We start from the raw sequence: 24,329 nt of genomic DNA, 5'->3' as shown, positions 1-24,329 counted from the left end.
AAGCACACGCTGGTCGGGGAGCGTGGCTAGCGTGGCAGTGCACTGATACACCTAGAGGTTTTTAAGGGAGAGGAGGATTAGAGTGTGAGTGCTTTTAACTTTCTCGTCGCGAGATCGTCGTTGGTGGAAGTTACTGACGACAATGTGGCCAAAATTTTCACTTCGGAATCGAGGCGAAGAATGAACTTTGTGATACTGTGGAGATATGCGTGGTGTACGCCGGCTTTAGAGCTCATTTTCCCCCACTGTCAACAAAGCTACCTAGTGACCCACAGGCGATTTAGGTAGTGAGGTTAGGGTGCCTACTTGTTTCCGCTCCTACATGTTCCCGCCGCTCCAGCGGAGCGGCGGGAACATGTAGGCACCCTATAATGGCCCGTTCACACTGGCGGTTGAGCAGCGTTTGCGAAGCGTTTGCGGATGCGGTTTGAAAGCGGCCCTGTTCACACTCGAAGGACGCGGTTGGCGGTTTCTCGGCGAACAAGCAATCTTTTGGAGGGTTTACGAGACTTGCGAGTGGCAACCCTGTTTCACAATCCAGAATCCACTTGTGTTCCCAATTCAAATCCAAGAAGAAGCCTCCCGCAAAAACAAGCATGGAACACCTCGCGAGCGGCAGTGATGAGGACCTCAGCGACGAAGAGGCTGCTGGTGTAGCTCTAGTTGCAGTTGTTTTGGCGTCTCAGGGCAGGGATAAGCGCAAACGTCCCAGAAGATGGTGGGTCCGCCCTTGCTTCCATGAAAGAGACGAGAAGGGACAGGGAACGAGCCTCGTTCCCCTGTTGCGTTCGCGGGACGTGGAGTACTACCGCGAGTAAGTGATCTATCTATGTTCACATTACGTGTTCATAAAAAGAAAGCGTAGCAGATCGAGAATAAGTGTAACATTATTCCATCAGTTTCCTCAGGATGCCTCCCAGCGCGTTTGACACGATCCTGGACCTGGTCCGCGACCGGATCAAGAAAGAGGACACGAACCTCCGGAAGGCCATTCCTCCTGACGTGCGCCTCGCACTAACGATAAGGTAATTGCGAGAGAAATAGAGAGAATGATATTGATTGCCCGATGGTAGGAAATCTAGGTAATAACTCCAACAATAATCGCACGCGCGTAAGTCAGTACGGATTTTTGACGCAACAATTTAACATCCAAGAAATTATACTATAAAACTGAGCTGTTGACGCAAAAGTTCGACGTCCAAAAAACTAAGCTGTTGACACAAATGTTCGAAATTCAAAAATATCGCAAAACCAAGCGATAATGATACCATCAACTGTGCTTAAAATTGTGTACCAAATAGTGAGAGTCACGTAGAGGGTTTTGAAGAAACAATTTATAACAGCTCGTTCGGCTGCAGGCTTGACGCAGTTATCCAATTTTCTGAACAGCTATGAGATATTTGAATTCGGAAGAAGTTAAAAGTGCACTAGTGACAGAAGTGTCCCTCAGTGACTGAATTCTTGTCATACAATCAGTAATGCCAACCATATGATATGTAAAGTTCTTGAACCATTGCTTTCAACATTTCTCTGTTTTCTGCCAAGATTTCTTGGTGCTGGGGAGACACTACGGAGCTCATCCTTCAACTTCCTGATCGGAAGGTCGACCTGCTGTGGAATTGTTTCCGAGGTGTGTACCGCCCTGTGGGAGGTGCTTGGGCCTCTTTACGTAGCCTGTCCGGAACAGCCAGAGGAGTGGAAAAAGGTAAACATTTTTTACTCGAGCCTACTAAATGCCCCAAAATTATGCACTTGTAAGCAGCTTTACTCAATGTCTCTTTCGTACACGTGAGTACTTTGCAAAATTTTGTGCATTACGAAGGCAGTAAAATTAATTTTGTCATGCTAGAACAGCTGAAAATTTAGACCTTTATGTTCTGAAAAAATTTCCTAATTTCCTCAAAAGCTATGGAACAGTTCAACATAGTTCCCTGTAATTACAGAAAAGTGTGAGCTAATGTTCTGCCCCGGTCGCTACTATCACATTAAAAAAGTGGGCAAAGCTAATAAGATGATGGGTAAAAACATGATGGTAGGAATTAGAGGAGGCGGCATAGCAGCTCAAGCCGACTAAATGGGCAGCCTTGGAGTGAAGTCGGAAGTAGAGGTTGCAGTTCATGGACACACACATAAAAGTGTGTGTCCATGAACTGCCATCATGTTAACACCAGAAATCAAAGGCTATAATTGCCAATGATTTCTGGTGACGTTGCATTGAAAAATGACAAACACGAAAATTGGGCAAAATTCTTGTAAGTATTCTAGTACGCTTCAACTCTCATGGGCTTTTGAGGAAACTAAGACACTACTGGAGATCTATTTTGCCACAGGTCGCTGCTGATTTTGAAGACAGATGGAATGTCCCAAACTGCATAGGAGCAATTGACGGCAAGCATGTTATCATTGAGTGCCCAAAGCTGTCTGGCAGCCTTAACCACAACTATAAAGGCTCCTTCAGCAAGTCACTGCTGGCCATTAGCGATGCAAGATACAGGCAAGTTTTGAGTCTTCTATTGCTAAAGCAGGTGATATAAAGACAAATTGCCCAGTGAAGGGTACACAAGCAGCTTCAAGTGAAAGGTGGGAAGACTTACGTCAAAAAGGACACTTTGCATGTACGGCTGTTTTCATCTGTTATTGGTAATACTTGACCTCCTTTGATGTTTGCTGAAACCATTCCCCATTATGGTGCAATTACAGCATACACACATACACATCTCTGTGCGTAAAACTTTATGCAATCATGTTTATGAATGTAGGGTATGTTACCATGAAGTACAACTGTTGAACTCTTGTTGATTCCTGCCGATATTTTTCAAAACTGCTTTTAACATAAACATAATGTACTGAGGCTAGCTCGTAGCACTTCTTGTGATGCACCGCTTAGTAACGGAAGTGCATCACACAAAGATCCTATTATAAAAAGAAAGCGTGGAAGTGCTCTGTCTCAAACCTCCATTCCGCCGGCATTGAAGCCAGTGTTGAAAGCTCCGTGGTGACAGTGCGCATGAAGGAAGTGTGGCTGTGTAGAATATCTGCACAATACTTGTTCACAAATTGTGGTAGTGTGTTGAGGGGGCGAGGGGCGAGGACAATCACATGCTTGGAAGGAAACTCGGGAGACGCAAAGTACTATGGTCAGAGCTGGTGTGTGCGACAGCGAGACGCTAGCTTCGGCTTGCACCCCCACTCGAGGTTTAGCGAATTTCGACAGCCACCCAAGCTTTACAAGGCGCTTAAGGGAAATTTTAGTGAAGGCGCGACGGAAACTAGGCTCGGTAGCCCATGCTGCACACATTATGCCGCCAAGAGCATTGACCTCGTCTAGAGTTTTGCTCACCTGAGTGGAGTTCCCACCAGGAATCCCTTCAACAAGCCCTGAAGGGTGTGCAGCACAGGGGTGCTCATACACTATACAGGCAGCTGCCTCAAATAATACATTCTGTGTTAATAGTACCTTTTAATTTCAGGTTTCTCTATGTTGAAATAGGACACCACGGCAGTGAGAGCGACGGGGGAATTTTCGCCCGCAGCCAGCTTCAGCGGCGCATTAATTGTGGGGAGCAGGGGCTGCCTCCTCCAGCGGCAGTTGGAGAGGAAGGGGACCTGTCATACTTCTTGCTTGGGGATGAGGCCTTTCCCCTAAAACCCTACCTCATGAGGCCATACCCGAGGAAAAGTAAGTAATGTGTTGCTTTGTTTCATGTCTAACTTGGTCTATGTCTTGCAAGGATTCGAAATGCATTACGGATGAAGACACATTTAATTGCGGATCAACATAAATTGTTTGAGAACCTGCTAACCCCTGAACGTAACCTAAATTTGTAAAAAAAAAATGTTGGACACTCATGCTGTTGAGAGTTGATGCTAACGACAGCTGATTTCGGTCGCCATTATAGCCAGCTCATTAATAACCTCATGAGGTTTGTTGGCTCATATCATATGCTACACCTTCCCCCAAGGATTATAACGGCAGCGGTATATGAGATGTAGGCATGGTAGGGATCAATTGAACTTGTTTCGGCCATGAGTGCATAGCACTCTTCTTTATGTCGGTGAAGCGATGGACAGACGTCAACTAAATTATTACTGTTGACGTCTGTAATGTTACTGGGCACTATTTGCTAGCATGACCCAAAAGCTCCAGAAATGTACGCCCGTTTGTTTCTTCTGACCGAGACCAGGTTATAGGAGCACCCCGTCATACACATCAAACGTTTCCTTTGTGTTGTTCTCGTGATTCTTGTCGGCCTGACAGGTAAGACTTGTGGAAGTGAGGCTTGTGGACGTTATTTGTGGTCTGTAAAGGGTGACACCACAGAGACTTATAATTAATAGGCAATAGGTTAAGAAATTGGTTATTTTGCAGGCCTCATCCCAACAGCTGAGGAAAGACAGCAGTCTGCAGCTCGCCCTTCGACCAGCGCTCCCCAAGCTGGTGACCCAGTAGACGAGCAACTGCCGGACGACGACGCTGGAGACCTATCCGACAATGATGAAGCCAACAGAAAGGAGCTGCGGCGTCGGCGCAAGATTTTTAACTATCGCCTCAGTCGTGGCCGGAGAGTAGTAGAGAACGCCTTCGGCATCCTTGCCCAAAAATGGCGCATCTTGAGAAGACCCTTCCGAGCCAACGAAGAAAATACAGACAAGATTGTTGCGGGATGCGTTGTGCTCCACAACTTCCTTTTAAAGGATTCGGAGATATCAGCCACATCGTACTGCCCTCCCGGCACAGCTGACCATGAAGACTGGGAAGGACGGAGCGTCAGTGGCAGTTGGAGGGGCGATACTGACAATGAGAACGCCACACTTCAAGCCCTCCCCAGGACTGGCTACAATTCAACCAGGCATGTTCCATTTTCCTCACTGTGTTGCTTTATCCGTGCTAAAGTCAATCTCGGGCTAGTATACGCAGCAAATGTAGGACTTGAGACTCTGTCGACAATTCCCACAAGAAGTACCATCTCTAATAATTAAAAGTGTGCAAATAGTGTTTTTTGTAACCGAATCGAATAGTGATGAAACCGAACCAAATCGAGAAGTTTTATAATTGCAAGTCTATGACATTCTAAACTTTAGCTCGAAGCCCCACTTCCAGTGCAAACTTTTTTATCTTTGATAGCAAAAGCACGCACGCACAGCTAAATCGCAACGGAAGCCACAGAGTGTGTGCTGGAGGCGATGCTTCTACTGCACTCTTAACCTTGCACTGTCTACGGTGTGGCTGTTCTATTTACAGGGAAGCCTACAGGGTGCGGGCAAAGCTCACCCACCACTTCGTGAACGGAGGAGCAGTCCCCTGGCAGGACACCATGGTCATGGGACCTAGTGGAAACTAATGAAAAGAACTGCTGTTACAAGTGATTTATTTGTTCTTTGTTCAGGACTCCGCCTCTTGCCTACAGATGGCTTCCATTTGCGCTGAAAAAACGACATTTTCTATTTGGTGCATTGCCTGCAACTGGCTACGCTCATCGAGGGTTCTCAGTCGACCAACGATTGACATGCTAAAATGGTGAACAGCGTCCTGGCAGTTCTCGGCCCTCCTGGTACGCCTCTCCTGAATGCTCTGCAGTAGGCCAACACAGGCACCGATGGCGTCCTGCGTACCAGAGCCGCTCTCTTCTGGCCTAGTATAACAAATTTGTGTGAAACAAGCTCAGAATAAGTACTTTATAGATTGCTTACCTTGACTTGCTGGCAGGTGACTGACGTGCCCGCTGTTGTTCATTTTGCCTGCATTTGTACATACAGGCAGACTTGTACACGTTACTGAAAAATAGTAAGGAATTACATTTACAATTACTCAAGGCTAAATTGTAATTTATTACAATTACAATTACTTCGCCATAAAAGTAACTGACCGTTACTCCAAAAAGTAATCCGTTACTTTCGTGGCGTTACTTTCAATATTATTGTCCTCAGGGAAGAAACAAAGGGAAGGGGGTTATTCAAGCTCGTATTGTTGCAAGCTGTTCCATTTAATGACCCTGAGTATTTTAAGCAACAGCTGGCTCAAGAAAGTCTCGCCAGACATTTTGGGTTATTTCTTACTCAATATGTCGACTGCTACGCTGAACACCCACTGAACTGAAGCACTGGATGGGACTGCAATATTGTTCCTCATGAATGCTGTATGGATGGTCTGCATTGAGCTTCTTCAGCGAAGCAATGGAAGTACTATTTACCTGGAAGATAAAACAAAGCTTCGTCGTTGCAGCCGTTGCTTGATATAAGAAAGTTTTAGTAAATCGTTCCGATTCCTCCGATGCCCCCAATAACAATATGATACATGCGCAAAGGCGGCAGCGGGGTATCGGATATCGTTATCGGAGTCATCGGACCGATCTACTAAAATTCTCCATTGTCTAAATCGCGAAGGTGTGGAAGTCATCATACATCTAGCCAAAACTAGAATAAGAACTGATTTATGTCCATCTTACTATACCTCCATTTATTGCCAGACAATAGCAAAACATAGTTGTGACAGTAAGGTGATAATTAAATAATAAATAAGGTTTGGCTCGATATTCTTCTTCCTTTGGTTTTGAAGAGGTCGAGCCTCGGTTGAGACGTTAGTGAATAAAAACAAAGTTTCTAGTATATAAATATAAGTACTAAAAAAAGAGGACATTCATAACAACTTTGAGCGTCGTTTAAAGCAAGGTAATGTAATCGCACGTTTGCCGTGTGTACCTTTCTTGGTGCCGTTCAAAACCGCATGGAGCACGAACCGACTGCAGTTTACTCCGGTGTTCTCCAGATAGACGTCCGTTGATGCCACGGCCAGCGAAGGGCAGAGTGCTAAGTAAGCCGCGCTATGGCCCCACTCACGAGTTTCACTCACCCCTCAAGCACAGAATATCAAGTCTACGTCAGCCACCATTATGTTTGATTTGTAAAAATATCTGCTTGATATGAGATGCGTCCTGCTGGGGCAAAACAGAAAAAAAGAAGAAAGGAAGACTATTACCATTTTCCAAGTGCTCGCAAAAAGCTGACTCATAAAAGGGTGACTGAGATGCAGATAACCTGGCTGGAATTCACAAATAAAGAGGGCCAACCTTAGAAGTTAAGTAGCTTTTAAAACAGGGTAAAATAATGTGAAAGATGCAGAAAAATATACATCCTGTTTTCTAAAAGAATATGATAAATGTGCAGCAACGAACGAGGATGCTTGTGGCAATAACACCTTCACATATTATCACATCTCTTTTAGTGGATTTTTGGGCAGACTGAGCGTTGTCTCCTGTTGTGACATTATGAAAATGGTCGTAGTCACTATAACCGAGAAGGACATTGTTAACTGTTTTCTGTGTACTTACCACCTCGAGCTTCTCGAAGAGGCACAGAATCACTTGTGTCCTCCTCTCCCAGTCTTCGATCGCAAAGAATAAACAAAGGGACTAAAAGAAGCGGATATAACTTGCCCCCCTCCCTCCTTTTTTTTTTTTTTTTGTAGAAATGTTTTGTTTGGATTTTTTGACATTGTTGTTAGGGACTAAAAAAAATAGATTCAGGGGCTTGGTGTTGTAAAACAAAGAAGGCATTGCGGACCTGAAGAGTGCCAAGCCTCCCTTTGCGCTGGTCAACTCGCGTGACACTGCGCTCGCCATTACCAAAATAAAAACAATCCTTTCTTTAGAAGGGGGGGGGGGGGGGGGGAAGGGGTTGGTCCTGAAAAAAAATGTAACGGATTACAAGGAATCCGTTACGTAAAAAATGTAACGGAATTACTTTAAAATTACTCGAGAAAATATGTAATTATTCCGTTACTAAATTACTGAAAAATGTAAGGGATTACAAGTAATTGCGTTACTTGTAACGGATTACGTACAAGTCTGCATACAGGTTTTATTTTCTGCATGTCTTTAGGGCATCCGTGTAGCGTGGTCACGTGTGACATTCATTGTAAATTTAAATGATATCCTTGAGGATGAATGCTAATTTTTTATATCAACAATCAAACTATGATAGAGGAAACCTTACATTGGGCTGCCGCCTGTCACGCCCGATGCTCTCCGTTCTTCGGGCCTGCAAAGAAGGGGATTTTGATGAAGCTATGTTTTAAAATGTGGGGCTTTAATAAAAAAAAGTATCATCATGAACTCACGGCTCGCACTGGCCATCATTTTGCTCATCAGCCCTGTAGATAAAGCAAGAATTGCGTCCACCTAAATATATCAATCTTCAACACAATACTGGAACAACCGATACCAACCTTCTTTCCTCCAGGTGACCACTGCCATCGTTGGTACTGCTGGTGGTACTGCTGGTGGTACTGCTGGTGCCACTGCTGGTGCCACTGTTGTTTAAGTATCGTCATGGTGAATTGATGTGACAGCAAACAAATGTAGAAAGAACAAGTTACGTATATTTTTAACATTGTTTAATCAACTAAAACCTACCTCATCTCACCATAAAAATCCAAGTTTGTGTGGAGGCTGAAATGACATGCGGGTGATTTAGTGCCTTTGTGTCACAAAGTTCCACATATTTTTAAAGAGGTACGAGTACATACCTTGGAGTGGGCGACACTGGTTCCATTATTTCCATCATTTGGATGTAGTGGGGCCAAGTTATTTTGATAACTTCCCCTGCCCCAGCACCACTCTTCATGCTGTCAGATATTTTATTTTTTTGCTTTTGATATGAATCCTTGGCATTCTTAAATTTGTTCGCCAAGACACTTCATGAAAAAAATGAAACCGTGATGCACTAACTTTTGACACCAAAACACAGCTATGCATTGTAAGAATTGCGGCTCAAACACTGACGCTGCTTACAAAGTGCTGAATGATGGTTACTGAAGCGCTGGTCTATAAATATGCTCGTTCGGAGGAGGTGCCATCTATACTCCGTTCGCGTGCCCCGGGGTTTCAACAGCACTACCGTTGCACGAGCGCTCGTGCACCGGGGACTCCTTCCAAAGTCGCGTGCGCGTTACCAACAGATGCTCGCTTGCGCGATAGCCCTCGGTCAGCTGAGTCTTGGCATAGCACATCACACCGAAATTGGTAGTTTTCCTAACTCGCAGCTGAAGAGTGTTTGAGCGCTTTGGAGGACACTACCGGGTGAAACAAGGAGACGGTAGGCACTTTAAATCGACCGGAAAATTCGGTTTCTTAACCTATCGCGCTACAACTTTGTGCAGCGTTGCCCACAGATGGTGCATTTTTTTTGTAAAATTTGCAAAGAGCGAACTTACCTGAGGGAAAAGTAAAGAAAGAAAAAGGCTTAGCTCCTATGGAAAGGCAGCGACGCCACCGGTCTGCAATCAACACGGCGCCGTTTTGCACGGGAGACAAGAGATGGCGCAACGAACGCCGCCAACGAACGAGCATACGGGCGCCGAGAGCCGGCCGAGGTATTCCTCAAAGGCTCTTTAGCAGACGATCTTTTCGACTCAAAAGCGGCGAGCGTTCCGCAGGCGGCGACAGTCGCAGAAACAAAAAAGACAGGCGCGGTAACAACAAGGAGCTGCAGTTCCTTGTCTGCTAATTACGCCGGCTCTCGGTGTCGTCTGCTCGTTCGTTGGCGGCAGTTGGCGTCGCGACCGCTTGCGCCATCTCTTGTCGACCGTGCAAAACTGCGCCGTGTTGATTGCAGACCGGTGGCGTCGCTGCATTTCCATAGGAGCTAAGCCTTTTTCTTTCTTTACTTTTTCCTCAGGTAAGTCCGCTCTTTGCAAATTTTACGAAAAAAATGCACCATGTGTGGGCAACGCTGCACAAAGTCGTAGCGCGATAGGTTAAGAAACCGAATTTTCCGGTCGATTTAAAGAGCCTACCGTCTCCTTGTTTCACCCGGTAGAATCCGAGCCAAATAACAATATTCGTTCCCGATTACAAAAAAAGTACTACATGCCTTCGACACCGCCGAGATCCACGCCGAGGTTGCCCCAAAGCTCGTCCTTGTAAGCGTTGTCTTTGTACTTCGGATGTCGTTTGTCATAAAGGCAGGGGTACTGCTTTACAAGGTCCAATAGGACCTCCGTCTTCACCGCATGTTTTTTCTTTTTCGCCGACTCCGCTGCACCGGTGCTTCGAACGGTCGCCATCTTGGGACTGTGCAGTCTGCTAGCGTGACGTCAACCTAACGTCACGGCAGCATCGAGTTCCTATTGGCCCACTTTCGGGAACCGCTCCGCGGTCGCCGAAAGCGGTTCTGAAAATTCGGTCTCGGACCGATCCTAAAAACGCGCCCCAACCGCGCCGCCCCAGCCGCTTTTGCGGCTGGAAATGACCCGAACCACCTCGCGTTTTCGGATCCGCCTCCAGTGTAAACCGGCCATAAGTGAGGTCAGTAGTGCCTGAGAGATGAGGAGGCGACGGGGGATGGCGAGGAAAAACCGAAGGAAGGGAAATAAAAGGGGTACACCAACACACACACACACACATACACACACACGCACGCACGCACACGTTCGGGAGAGAAGGATGGGGTGGGGATGATAGTGAAAGAGGAAAATATATCCTTTCTTCCAAACTTTCTGAAAGGTGGTCTGGCGCTGCTGCGATCGTCCCCCCCCTTCGTCCTCTATGCCCCTTGCCCCGAAAAAGGGGGGTGGGGGGGGGGGGGGGGGGTGACTCGCCCCCCTGTTTTGACGGCCCTGCTTAGAGGCGTTCCAACTGAGCGAAAACGAGGAACAGCACAGCGTTCAATTTTCGGAAATAATGGTGCTAGAGGTTCTCGAATTAGGAAGGTTCGCGTTCCATGAACTTACGAGCGGTCATGACAGACTTTCAAGACTCATGCTAGGGCTCGTAGCATGCATTCGCGTTCGGTGGCGTCCCTCTAGAGTTTGTATACCCTCGACGTCAGGGTCAAAATTATCAGTTGTGGGCGACAAATTCAAAGGTGCGTGTTCGAATCGACGAAGACAAGTTTGGTTACAAGCTTGGAGTCATCGCGTTCTCAAAACATTACCGTCAACATTGACAACCTATCATTACTCTTATTTTCGTTGTCTGGCTAATCTATGAAAGCCGACCGCACCGACGCTTTTGCTATAATTCGTTTCAGCTTCGGTCCGAGCGCGGCCGGTGCTATGAGCCGAAGAGCCAATCAAACAGCGAAAGAGACACAACGTCATGGCATGCTCTCTGCAGTTGATAGGACCAGCCGGTATTCGCCGTCTCTCTGTGCGTGCTCCTCCGCCGGCTAGTCTTATCAACTAATGTGGCGATGCAGGCGAGTTGGTTATGCATGTTGAAAGTAGTGAAAGCGCACAATAAAGACGAATACGATACGGAGAGGCAAACAGGACTAGCGCTGACTATGAAATGAATTTTTTATTGGGAAAAAGAGAAACAGCAAAATAAAACCAGCAAAAGCCACAAATACTACAAATGTGACTAGCCATCAATGACTCGGCCACCACACGTGTCCATAAAGTCCATTTCCTTTTTGTGAAGGGAAAGTGAGGGCTGACTGATACTTTTATCTGGACATTCCTTCTTTATCATGTAAGCCTCCAGTACCTCCCTCGCCACCTTTTCTTTACCTCTCCCAACGATTGTAGCGCCTTGAAAGTTGGGAATGCAACGTCAATCTCAGCAATGTATGTGTAAATGGGCTCCTGTTATTGAGCGCAGTGATAAAGCATGTTCACGCAACCGTTCATTCAAACACCTTCCGGTCTGGCCTATGTAAACCTTGCCGCAGCCCAGTGAAATTTTATAGACCACGCCCACCGCACATTCCACGTATTTGTTTACGTGCTTCACTGTGCATTGCCGCTTATCTTTTTCTTTTTTTTATCCTCTGACATAGCTGAGCCAGTTTACATGGTGCTGAGAAGACCAGAGGTACCTCGAACCTTTCCGCCACTTTTTTTATATTGTGTGACACCCTGTGTAAGTATGGCATCACGTGGGGTCTTGCTCTCTTTTTTTGCTTGTCCTTTTGGCTTTCGACCCGGAACTTCTTCAGAAGTTTCTCAGCCACTGCGAGCATAAGGGAAGTTGGATACCCTGCGCTTCCAAGTCTCTTGACCTGACGACAGAGGCTGTCGTGCATGGCATGGTGACACGATTTTCCAATTGCCGTCTCTAGACATGACGACGCAATGCTCCGTTTAACCAACTTCGAATGCGCCGAATCATAGGGGAGGATTTCCTTCTGGGTACGAGGTTTGTAACCCCAGCACACGTGGTCCCCTGTGAATTGCATTCGCAAATCCAGAAACTGTAGAAACTGCCCAACCTGGCGTTCAAAGGTGAACTTGAGGCCTCTAGAACTTCCTCTAAACACGCTCATCACATCTTCAACAATTTCAGATACAGTTAGGTTTTCCCAGTTTTGCAAAATCACTAAATAATCGTCTACATACCTAAACAACTTGGTCACAGGTTTGCCTTTCAAGGCATTCTCAATGGCTCGGTCATACTTGGCCAAAAAAATATCACAAAGCACTGGGGCTGCACAGGAACCAATGCAGATACCGGCCCTCTGCACGTAATGGCGGCCCTCAAAAAGAATAAAAGTCGACTCCAAGTAAAATATTAAAAGTTCCAAAAAACCGTCAACACTCACACCACAGGCGTTTTGGAAGCCAGCAACTCCGTTTCTCTGAATTATGGCGCACCATGTATTCACGAGGGCGCCTATCAAACCACTCTGCCAGTTTGGCTGCGAGGCAGCTAAGTAGCTGCCTCGCCTCAGACACGATCACATGGTCGTGTCGTCGCGGGGTCGATCGGGATCTCGAATTCGGCTCCCGACGTGCCGCTTTCTCTCCTAGCCACTGGATGGCTCTGCAGGCGCCCCCGTGGCGGGCGAGGAGAAATCTCCTCGCCCATCGATCGAGATATATACTCGGTGGGCCAGGGGGCGAGAGGCCTCTGAGAACTCCGGACGAGACCGAGACGCAGGCAAGTGGGTGGCGACCGGATCTAGGGTAATCGCGGGACACGAGGCCTGGGGGCCTTCTTTGTGTTTAGCTTTGGGCTTAACGTGTGTTTGTAAATATTTGTGTAATGTCGCGTGTATTTGTAGTTTAGATTAAGTGTTTTGTAGCGTTGTGTTTTATTGTACGAATAAACGGGGAGTGGAATCCCGCTCCCGTGAAAGAACCAGGCTAGAACCCGTAAAGAACCAGGATAGAGTGCCTTCATGTGCAGAGCGCACATGAAGGCACTCTATCCTGACCACCTCCCGGGACCTGGCGATCGCGGCGGCCCTCTGGGCCTTCACCATCCCCAATACCTAATCCCGGAGGAATAATAAAGTTTCCCCCTCCTCCTCCTCTCGATTCCAATCGCCCATGAAATAGGCGCGCGCCAGAAAAGTCGATCCCGGCGCGCTCCAAAATGATAATAAAAATCGCGATAACAAATATACCTGCCAAAATAAGAGATTAGACAGATAAGAGAACGTTGGCAAACCCCGGGGCATCGTTCAACATTGAATCACAAGCGCTCAAAATATAATATATATTAAACACATTTCATTAATCTAAACCAACTCACCGAAGCAAACAGGAACCTCGTCTGGAGAGACCCCTGTTTTCTCGCTGTACCTTTGCATACTTACCTGGTGTCGGGGCATCTGTGATCAATGAGGCAGAGCCCTCAGGGTGAGGCGCGACCATTGCACACCGGCCGTGTTGACCCCTGCCACTTTCTCAAACTGAGATAGATGGGGCATGCAATTTTTGGTAGTGGGGGAGCAGCGTTCGCGCTATCCCCCTCCCTATTCAAGTGCCAAAGAAAGAACTAATTCAGCGTTTCCACGCGCGCCGATGAACTCGACCATGCGTTGTGATGAGTAATGAATAATGGGTCCGAATCACCGGAGATTCGGACAGATTTGGAAATTTCCTAACTTCCCGCGAGGAATATCTGGAGATTGAAACTGGTGGTAAACGGCAACGTGTCTTTTTTTTTTTTTATATTTAGTTGGTGACAGGTCAAGAAAGAAGTGGAAGTCCCACCCCTTTTCACTTCAGCGGAGCGAACAATGGAGAGGAGGTCGCCTCCTCTCCCGCGTTGGCTTCGCTCTACAGCGCAAAGAGGTGGGAGGACCTTCCACTCCGTTCTTGACTTGTCACCGACTATGGGTACTCTTTCTGCATATAACCAGATTTCGTCTTGTGTATTTCAAAGTATGGTATGTGCTGTACTGGCATTCTTAACCCTGGTCTGTTTTTAAACAGGGCCTGTTTAAAAACAGGTGTGGTTGACGTAGGCCCAACTAATGCACGGTCTCGGTTTCTGTGCGCTTTCGCGGTGATCGGTAAAATGTAGCAAAATGTTGTGTAGTGTACATAATGGTGGCACAACGCACAATAAATATATATTCAGGCAAGGAAATGATTCGTCTCTTTCTCTAGATTTGCGTATGTCTGAGATGAATGTTGCTCGTCACAACTTCGACCGCGTACCGGCACCGGTGGCGAAGAAAAACGTCACTAATTCTCACTGTCGTTTCTCCGTACTCAGCAGCAAGTCGGCTGTGAAACGTTACTGTAACTAAATCGCATATCATTAACCAGAAAGGTACAAATGCAGCACGGGATACTGTAATAGTAAGGCGCAAGGAGTTTCAGGTTGTTTCCCGTGTTCCGATAACAATACCTCAGTGGACGCACGTTGGAGATAATCGAATCGAACATACTCACTTGTGTGGTGTGTGCCACTAGGACCTTAATTATGGACACGAAATGTGCCCGTACCGAACAGCACGTGCGGCATCCATCTCTTATGGTGATGAAAACATGCGCTTGCATTTCCACGTGCACCAAGCATGCCTATTCTGGTCGTAATCCGGAACCGAAACCAATTTTCCCGCTATGTCTGACTACCGTTCTCGACAAACATCCAAAATAATATGAACAAAGCGGAACTTTTATTTATTACTAGGATTTTATATAACGTTATTGTGTGCACTGCGTAGAATTTAGTGAATTTAATATCACGAAAAGTTGAAACACTCACTAACGTGATCTGGCAACCATGGCAACGCTCCGAATCTTTCCGAATCGCTTAAGATTAGGGGTGTCGCGAACCGGCCGCGGTTCGAGTTCGACCAGGTTCGACTTTTTCGAACTTTTGGTGGAAATTTCGACGAACCTTCCATTGAGGTTCGACACGTGTGCGCATGCGCGACAGGCTGGCCAGTTGGCTTCGGATTGGATGATAATGGCTAAGAGATGAATTAAGTGCAGCGCTGATTGGTTATTTCAGTTAATACAGCACAAAACAATTAAGGTATTAACTTTTTCAGTGATTAGAATTGGTTTCTTTAATTGCAACTGTTCATAAATTTAAAGATAACCCTTCGCATAAAAAAAGTTCTCCAAACTTAGACATGCTTTTATAAAGGTCTGGCCACACTGTCCACAAAGTCGAACCGGTCGAATTTGGTTAAAAGTTCGAAGGTTCGTCGAACCGGTCGACCCAGTCGAAGCCCGGAAGTTCGACCAAAATATCTGGTTCGACAAAAGTTCGCGACACCCCTACTTAAGATATGGGGGTGTCGCGAACCGGCCGCGGTTCGAGTTCGACCAGGTTCGACTTTTTCGAACTTTTAGTGGAAAGTTCGACGAATTTTGTATCGAGGTTCGACTCGGGTGCGCATGCGCGTCAGGCTGGCTCGTTGGCTTCGGATTGGATGGTAATGGCTAAGAGATGAATTAAGTGCAGCGCTGATTGGCTATTTCAGTTAACACAGTACTAAAAATTAATTTATTAACTTCTTCAGCGATTAGATTTAGTTTCTTTTAATTGCAGCTGTTCACAAAATAAAATAACCCTTTGCATAAAAAAAAAAATCTCCAAACCTAGACATGCTTGTATCAAGGGCTGGCCACACTGTCCACAAAGTCGAACCGGTCGAATCTGGCGAAAAGTTCGAAGCCTGAAAGTTCGACCAAAAAATCTGGTTCGACAAAAGTTCGCGACACCCCTACTTAAGATTCGGCTACTCTTCCGGACACTGCTCTCTATTGTAGTAGGCTGGATCGCGGACCGCAGCCTCAGCAGCTGGGGCTGAGTGTCGCCACCGGCGGCCATTGATTGACACCAGCCAATGCATGGGACTCTATGGGGAAAACGAGAAAAAGATCCGTTTCCCCCGTTTTTAAGCTGTTGTCGGCACTGAAACGTTTCGGATGCTTTTCGATAAGCCCGTCAAATAGCTTGCGTACAAACATTAAAACTGACAGCCCTCGCAGTTCTTACAAATAAATATTTTGTGGTCGAGAGTGACTCCGCTGTAGTGCAGCTCAATGAGGTGAGAGTTACCTAGAATTACCGCAGAGTCTTGGCGGTTTCGTTGAGTTGGGTTAAGCAGACGACAAGCTCGAAGGCTTTGCTACGCGGAATTTGCTCACTCCCGGAAAGCCACTGTCGAGATGGGACTTCTTTGTCATTCATATGAACTTCTGGGCTTCCCCGAGGACGGTCTCATTGACGACAAGTTCCTTTGTTTACTCCAGTACGAAAGCAAGCTTGCCAGCTCAGCCGTAGGTGCTCCGGTACGTTTGATTTTTTTAATCGGCGTTCGAACGTTTGACGAATACCGATTCGATCTCCAAACTCCCGACATAAGGATCGCAGCACACCATAAAACACTCGCCTCCGAGCACAGCGTACATGCTTCAATATTCTTACTTTTGTGCGTTTCTCCCATATACTTGCGTGTATTGCCTGGTGTCAAGCAATGGCCGCCGGTGGCGACACCGACGGGCTCCCGATCCGCGATCCAGCCTAAATTGGGTTGTGTGTGTGTTTATACAGCCTAGAACTTGGTCTGCCTCACAGGGGCGACGAGTCTCCCAGCTGTAGATGAGAAATTTAGCCAGTGCGGTACAGCCGCTAGCCTGGGGTCTTTAACGTGCATCACGCAGTAGTGATACACGACCGCACGCCGGTACGATGCTCATCCAGATCGAAACGGGCAGGGGTGGGGCGCGAGCCCAGGATCCCTGGGTTCTGCAGCGCGAGCTTTCGCTCCACGTGCTCCGAGCTGGTGTGCGCTAGACCACTCGGCCACCGATCCCCCCGATCCAGCCTACTACAGTAGAGATCAGTGCTTCCGAACAAGGAGGTTAGAAGTACTAGGAGGGGGCACGTTGCAATATTGGTGAAGCCTAGCCATAAAAAGTTTAAACGATTTTGTGCCCAGCGTGACCGCAGATCTGTCTGGCGATTGGTGCACGTGACATGTCACGTGTGAGATGGATGGTTGATTGTACAGGGACCCTTTGCACGCTTGCGTGCGCTCCGTCCGGTAGGTTTTATCACACCGAAGGCTAGACTGTGGTATATTCTAGTACCCCGTAGCAAGACGAAGGCTAGCTACGGTCACGTGATGTGGTCACGTTGGCATGGTAAGTGAGGAGAGTAAGGAGGAAATTGAGAAAGAGGCGAGGCGTCAAGGGAGCATGGCTTGTGGAGCAGGGAGAGCAGGGACAGGAACAGGAGAACCTGTTCGAGCCACCGGATCCCAACACGGTTTCAACCGATGTGCTCCCACCACCTGATATCCCCGGAGAAGAGCGAGAGGAGCCGAATCTTGAAGCTGAGGTAATGCAAACCAGTGACGCGCGAAAGTTCCGTAATGAATAGCGAGATGACGAGTCATTACGACGGGCTTGGCAAAACGCAAAAGGTGGCAAGGCGGGCATGTCAATAGTAGACGGATTGCTGTACCATAAAGATCAAGTCAGAAAGTGCTGCAGTTATTACTACCCGAGTCGCGCCGCAGCACTGTGCTTCGCCTGGCCCAAGAGTCCTACTGGGGCGGTCACCTCGGCTTCCGCAAAACAAAAGCGCGCATTAAGTACAGTTTTTACTGGCCAGGCATGGAGAAAGACATTCGCGACCATTGCAACGGATGTCACAGTTGTCAGGTTCGATCAGACAGACGGCAGTCCGATAGGGTGCCGATAGCACCGCTCACGCGCCCGAAGTTCCCATTTCAGAAAGTCAACATTGACGTGATCGGCCCTATCGACCCACCTTCAGCCAGAGGGCACCGCTATGCATTGTGTGTCATAGACTTGTGCACACGCTGGCCAGAGGTGGTTTGCCTAAAATCACTGTCAGCCAAGGCGACATGTGATGCGCTGCTGACCGTGTTCACCAGGACAGGAGTACCAGAAGTAGTGTGTTCGGACTGCGGAACGAATTTCACAGCTGCACTTACTAGCGAGTTTCTCGCGAGACTGGGTTGCACCCCACGGTTCTTGACCCCTGACCACCCGGAAAGTAACGGGTCCGTGGAAAGGTGGAACCGTGTATTCAAAAATATGTTGTTTCACGTAATCGAGAGAGACGCCCGAGACTGGGATCGATTCGTCCCCTTCTTGCTGTGGGCCTACCGAGAGGTCCCCCACGACACAACGGGAGTGTCGCCTTTCCGGATGCTTTACGGTAGAGACCCGGTCGGGCCTCTCGCTATCCTCGGGAGAAGCTGGGCAGGTGATATTGAGATCCCAGCGGAGTTAGCGGACGCTCCCGCGGACTGCTTAGAGAAATTGAAAATGCAACTAGAGCTCGCAGCTGACGCCGCGGAGCTCACCACAAGCAAGCAACAGGAGGCGTACGCGTCGCACTACAACAAACGCGCCATGTTAAAGGTGTTTAACGAGGGCGACGCGGTCCTCGTCTTTGACACAAACCGCGCAGGGAAAATGTACCCGAAGTGGCTGGGGCCGTGCACAGTAACGGAAAGGTATCGTGAGCACTCGTACTACGTGCAGACGCGCGATGGCCGCCGCATGCTAGTACACGCGAACAAACTGCGCCCCTACGTTTGCGAAGTTGCATCGGTGAGCGTTATGTTTCACGATGACTGTGACTTCGGGGAGGTAGAATACACTCCGCGAGCAGCCGAGCCTGGTCAGGCGCGTCCAATCCTCGATCATGAAAAGACCGCGCACATCGATGAAGAAACAGCTGCCCGTATAGGTGCTGCGTTCGAGCACCACGCGCTCTTCTCGGGCCAGCCGGGTATCGCGCGAGTGGGGGAACACCGCGTGAAGCTCATCGAAGGCGCTAGCCCAAAGCGCGGCCGCCCCTATAGGATTCCTGACGCCTTAAAGGGGGAGGTTACTGAACAGATCAGAGAGCTGCTGGAGTTAGGTTTGATATACCGATGTGAAAGCGCGTTCGCACACCCGATCGTATGCGTACCAAAGAAAGATGGGTCGGTGCGCTTGTGCATCGATTACCGCGCGCTTAAAGGGGCGATGCAACAATTTTTGTATTTTGCGCAAATACCGCTTAAAACGGATCCCTGACTTTAATGACCTATGAAACACGCGTTCGTTTTTCACCCCACGCAATAGAAGTTCCAGAAAAAAATTAAAGAAAAACGAGCACCCTTCATCCTCTCAACTCGCAGCCAGAACAAGCGGCCACGTGATCTGGAGCCGATTATATGCCGCCAATGTAGATCATAGCCACGCGCTGGAGTTGGCAAAACACAGGAAACGCGCTGAGTTCCAGACATTGTTTTGGCTCGGCTATTGTCGTCATTGCAGCGATTGGACACGGGCCACTACCCGAATGCATGTCGAGGCAGCGATTGTCACTAGCCCAGATCGAATGCGTACGCAGTCTTCGCGTCCACTGTGTGAGCAGCATTTGAATATCGTCACCGCAAAGCTCGATGACGCATTCCCGGGAATCGTACTGTTGCCATTGTCCCCACAGCTCCGTCATCAAATTTCGCGAAGCAGCAAAGGGCGGCTGTGGAAGGAGAGACTGAAAGAAAATCTCCGCTTTCATCCTTTGAATTCCGCCGCGACAAAGACGCTTTTTGGTCAGTGGTGTTGCATTCGAGTATTCTTGGGTCCCACTAGTGCCAGGAAGCTGGTGTAAAGTAAGAAATATTCCTACCCAATGCCGTTGCATAGCCCCTTTAATGCAGTGTCGGAAACAGATGCCTTCCCAATGGGACACCCACAGGAGCTCATCATGCGCGTGGGGGCGGTCGAGTTCATCACGCTCATAGACCTGCGACGCGGTTACTGGCAGGTGCCGTTGGCCGAGGATTCTCAGCTTTGTACGGCGTTCATCTCGCACTGTGGTCAGTTGGCATGGAGGGCGATGCCCTTCGGCCTCAAAAACGCGGCGGCGACTTTCCAGAGAAATATGAATCACGTACTGGCAGGTCACGAAGACTACGCGTGCGCCTATCCAGACGACATAGCTGTGTTCAGTACGTCGCTAAAACAACACGTTGAGCACCTACACAGGGTTTTTACAGCATTACAGGCGGCAGGCTTGCATGCAAACCTTGAAAAGTGTCAGGTGGCTAGGCCTTCTATTCGCTATCTGGGGCATATTGTAGGTTCTGGAAAGCATGGTCCAGATCCCGAGAAAGTGGCGGCCATTGAGGGACTCCAGGTGCCCCAGATAAAGAAAGAGCTGAGGAGCGCCCTCGGCCTCTGTGGCTATTACCGTAGCTACGTTCCTAACTTTGCAGAGATAGCTCGGCCGCTGACGCAACTCACTGGGAAAGGGGTGCCTACTCAGATACCTTGGCCTCCTGAAGCCCACAGTGAGGCATTTAAAGCCCTCAAGCAAGCCCTCTGCGAGGCCGTGTCGCTGGCCACCCCTGACCCGGGAAAGCCGTATGTGCTCCACACTGATGCCTCGATGGTGGCCGTCGGTGCCTGTTTAGCACAGATAGCCGCCGACGGCTCCGAAATACCGATCGCCTTCGCAAGTCATCGGTTCACGCCAACGCAAACGCGGTGGGCCACGATCGAACGCGAAGCATTCGGGGTGATTTGGGGATTAAAGAAGTTTGAGACGCGGGTCTTCGGCACCCAGGTAACCGTCGTTACCGACCATAACCCGCTCTCGTACCTTACGAGCAGCGTGCCCAAGGGCGCAAAACCCACACGTTGGGCCTTAGCGCTACAGCGTTACAACGTGATAATCCGTCACCGCAAGGGCAGCACCCATACAAATGCGGATGCCCTATCTATACACCAACTCATGTTTACAAACAAACCGGAGCGCCCCTAGCGGACGCCACCGGCGCCGCGCATGCGCGGTGGATGGTGGGCAAGAAGCCCGCCGTCGCTCATAAACAAACCATTGAATTGCGTTGTTGTCGGCGTCGGTGGGAGTCCCCGTGCTCTTTTTCGCGTTGGAATTGTTAATTCTACGTCCTCCTAACAATGTCTGACTACTTGAGCGGCTTCAGCTAAACTATCGAGGCAAAACTTTGCGTGAATAATGTGACGTGCGGCGATTCATTTCACGTGGACGCCGCAGAATGGGCGCTAAAGCCTGACTCCTACGATGAGATTCTGCTCGCTATTTTCATTCGCGACGTCGCTCGGACTGCAAAAGCGTGGACCGTAGCTGAGATGGTGAACATCGATACTGAAAACCGCAAGTAGAATCGGGCATTACAAGTCGGTGATGGCCACTGGTAACAATGATCAACAACTTCTTGTATCTGTTTACACTTAGCCGACTTACCCCAACCAACCTTCAAAAGTGTTTTGAGGCCTGCACTTCGTTCTTATCGCAATTACCGGGTCAACGTTTGGTTTACGGGCCGCTGTCGTTTGAACGAACTGACGACAAAGAGCAGCCAAGTTTGAAAGAGCAGACGACAGTTGGAACGCACGCGCAATGGAGTACGGGCAAGAAGCACCGCGTCCCGCGTCAACAAACCATTCGAATGTCACGTTGTCGGCGTCTGTGCGAGTCTGCATACTCTTTTGTCGCGTTGGAGTTGTCGATTCTACGTCCTCATCGCAAGGTCTTACAACTTCAATCGCCTGAGCGAAATTATCAAGGCTCGTTACGCCGCTAAACTTTCCGTAAATAGTTTGACGTGCGGCGATTCATTCGCATGAACGCTGCAGAATGGACGCCAAAACCATGATGAGATTCTTGTAGTTATTTTCGGTCGCGACGTCGCTCGTGCTGCAAAAGTGTAAAAGGTAGCGGCGATGATCGACGTCGATACTGAAAATCGGAAGCGGGAACAGACCAAGCGTAACAAGTAGGTGATGGCCACCTGTACCAATAATTAACATCTTGTATCTACTGTTTACACCGATCCTACTTAAGTCTTTTGAGGCTTGCAATTACTTCTTATTGCAATCACCGGGTCAGTTTGGTCTACGGGCCGCTTTTGTTTGAAAGAGCAGACGACAAAAAGCAGACAACTTTGAAAGAGCAGGCGAGAGTTCGAATGATCAGGCGGCCGTGTGAATTTGAAGACGCACTGAATCCGTGAGTGGTCCGGACAACTTGGGGGTTTTCTCGCGTTCATGTTGGAACAAAGCAAATACATCTGGCGACCACAAATTGTGGCCCGCACACGCAATCGTAGTTCGACAGCGTCTGGTTTGCCCTTTTCACGGATGCTATCCACGTTCTCGGACGAACGGAGGGGGCAGAAACACATGAAAACTGATCTTCAAACCTTTCCAGACTCTCTTGGTACAGCCCCCATCGCAGCATTTTGACGAGAAGGCAGGTTTTTTGTCTCGTTTCTTCCAAGGGAACACAGGAATGCATGTCTGGCAAGGCGACTTCTGCCCACCGCCCCAGAGCGGAAGTGCGTCCGGCGCGCCACCACCGCGGCGTGACGTAGGTGAGTTGAGTTGGTGTATAGGCTCCCTAACGGTTGCTGGGAAGCACTGCCGGCTCGAGCACCATAGCAAGCAGGCGTGGAATGTGGCCTCGTGGACTACACGAAAAGTGCTGTGACTTTTGTGTGCCAATACGAACTTCCGCGGAGGGAATGAACATTTGTCTCGTGGACTCGTTGAGTGTTCAATGGTGTTTTCATACCCCTATATTTCGCGTAACCCTTGAAGTGTGCACGACTTAATTTTGTGGTGTTGTAATGACACCGGACCTCGTTTTGTGTTTGTAGTCCAATTAATCTTGGTTTAGATTAATGGATCTTGGAAGGGAGGTGTAAGGTCTGGCGTCATTGTTTATCGCTTTCTCGGCGTGCTCTATGTGTTGCCGGGCGCCGCCACCTTCGCATTCGTGACTAATGCATCCCCGTAAAGAGATTGCCCTTTGCGGGACGCTGGCCGGGGTGTCATGTTTCCTCTCCGTGCTCCGATGGATGGACGAGCAGCATTGCATTCCGGAGTGCCAAGGTTGTATGAGAGTTGCGCAAGACCTGACATCAGAACCGACGAATGGCAAAGCCTCTGAAGGAGTGATGTCAGTTTTGGCAAATAGCAAAGCGTCTGAAGAAATGATGTCAGTTTTGACGAATGGCGCTGGAGAAAAGTGATGTCAGTGTTCGGAGCTTTTTTCTATGTTCTTTCACTTGGGGGGATTGTAAGCAGCGCGTATGCGCTGGTATTTAAGCGTGGTCTTGACTGGAAAAGGGGTTCTTGCCTGGAGCTAGGTGGGCAGGCCTCACCTCGAGTAGCCGCGGAGAGGGTCCGCGGGGCGGCCAGAAAGTTCCCTTCCTGCTTCGTAAAAGTTGTTGTATCGTGATTCCCTGTATATAAAGTATACCTACCCCATACCAAACCTCATCGAGCCTTCTCGCTGATGACATCGGGAGAGTCCGTGGCGCATCGAGAAGAACAAAGAACCATCTACTACTTGTGTGAAGAATGTCGCACCGTTCGCCGGAAGTGCGCCGGACGGGTGCGCCAAACGAACGAATTCAAGGCGCGTTTGACGGTTGCTAATGGCCATAATATTTGTTATGTGTTTGCTTTCTTCCAACCTGAGTACGCCGAGATAATTTTAGACACACCGTTCAGGCACAGATCTTGGGCGTCAGTAAAAGCTCGTCCAAAAAGGCTTAGCGAGGAGTAGGGGACGCTTGGTAGGGCCTCCGTCGTAGGTAGCCGATCTCAGCGTTTGCGAAAAGTTAATCTTCTATTAGCATAAAATTTGAGTGGGAGATATATGATGACACGAGGAAGACATCATAGTAACTTCTGTGCAGCTGTAGCGAGGTCGAATTTATTACGTTTCCTTAAAAGTTAATGCGTAAACGCCGGGTTCAACTTTGATACCCTGTGAGGATGCGGCTTGCTTTTCGCCCAATGAAGTAACAAGAAGGGGACGTTTGACAAACAAAATACGTGTAAGGCTCCAGATGAACAAATTTCAGTTGTAGTTCACTGGTAATAGATGGGATTATTGAAATTAAAGGGACCATGAAATGACCTTTCTACTTTTTCCAGATAACTTTTACATTGAACCGTCAATGTTCACTGAATGCCGAACAGGCATCCGCTTTCGTCTCGGTTTATTAACTTCTACACAAAAAATCAATGAAATATCGACTTTTTCTTTCTCTCCAACTGACCGCAAAACGAGCCGTGACGTCCGCTGTTTCCGGAAATGGAAGTTCTCTCG

General features: G+C 48.4%; 3 protein-coding genes and 1 non-coding gene across 4 annotated transcripts; 3 read left to right on the top strand and 1 right to left on the bottom strand.

Annotated features, from left to right (window-relative positions):
• Nucleotides 1–510: 510 nt before the first annotated feature.
• On the top strand, nt 511–3,618 carry LOC121046082 (protein ANTAGONIST OF LIKE HETEROCHROMATIN PROTEIN 1-like; the record flags this gene model as incomplete). Its single annotated transcript, XM_040499800.1, has 5 exons — nt 511–814; nt 909–1,025; nt 1,546–1,705; nt 2,331–2,494; nt 3,471–3,618. Coding segments are annotated over exons 1-5 (807 nt in total), but the record flags the coding sequence as incomplete, so codon positions are not given.
• On the top strand, nt 3,617–5,419 carry LOC120837753. The gene is made up of 3 exons (XM_040207321.2): nt 3,617–3,679; nt 4,370–4,850; nt 5,243–5,419. Exons 1-3 carry the CDS (start codon nt 3,658–3,660, stop codon nt 5,340–5,342), a joined length of 603 nt encoding a protein of 200 aa, XP_040063255.1. The 5' UTR covers nt 3,617–3,657; the 3' UTR covers nt 5,343–5,419.
• LOC120837754 lies at nt 5,384–10,063 on the bottom strand. Its single transcript, XM_042293621.1, has 8 exons — nt 9,867–10,063; nt 8,525–8,692; nt 8,412–8,447; nt 8,225–8,299; nt 8,117–8,149; nt 7,993–8,037; nt 5,692–5,739; nt 5,384–5,633 (listed from the first exon to the last, which is right to left on the bottom strand). Exons 1-8 carry the CDS (start codon nt 10,061–10,063, stop codon nt 5,384–5,386), a joined length of 852 nt encoding a protein of 283 aa, XP_042149555.1.
• A 3,468-nt stretch (nt 10,064–13,531) lies between these two features.
• LOC115309244 lies at nt 13,532–13,696 on the top strand. The gene has a single exon (XR_003916673.2). It is a non-coding gene; the product is annotated as a U1 spliceosomal RNA (small nuclear RNA).
• The last annotated feature ends 10,633 nt before the right edge of the window (nt 13,697–24,329 follow it).

The sequence above is a fragment of the Ixodes scapularis genome, unplaced genomic scaffold (assembly GCF_016920785.2).
Source record: "Ixodes scapularis isolate PalLabHiFi unplaced genomic scaffold, ASM1692078v2 PGA_scaffold4__175_contigs__length_147842914, whole genome shotgun sequence".
In the NCBI taxonomy this organism is placed as follows: Eukaryota; Metazoa; Arthropoda; class Arachnida; order Ixodida; family Ixodidae; genus Ixodes; species Ixodes scapularis.
The sequence above is the reverse complement of the archived record's forward strand: the minus strand, read 5'-3'. Positions and strand labels throughout refer to the sequence as shown.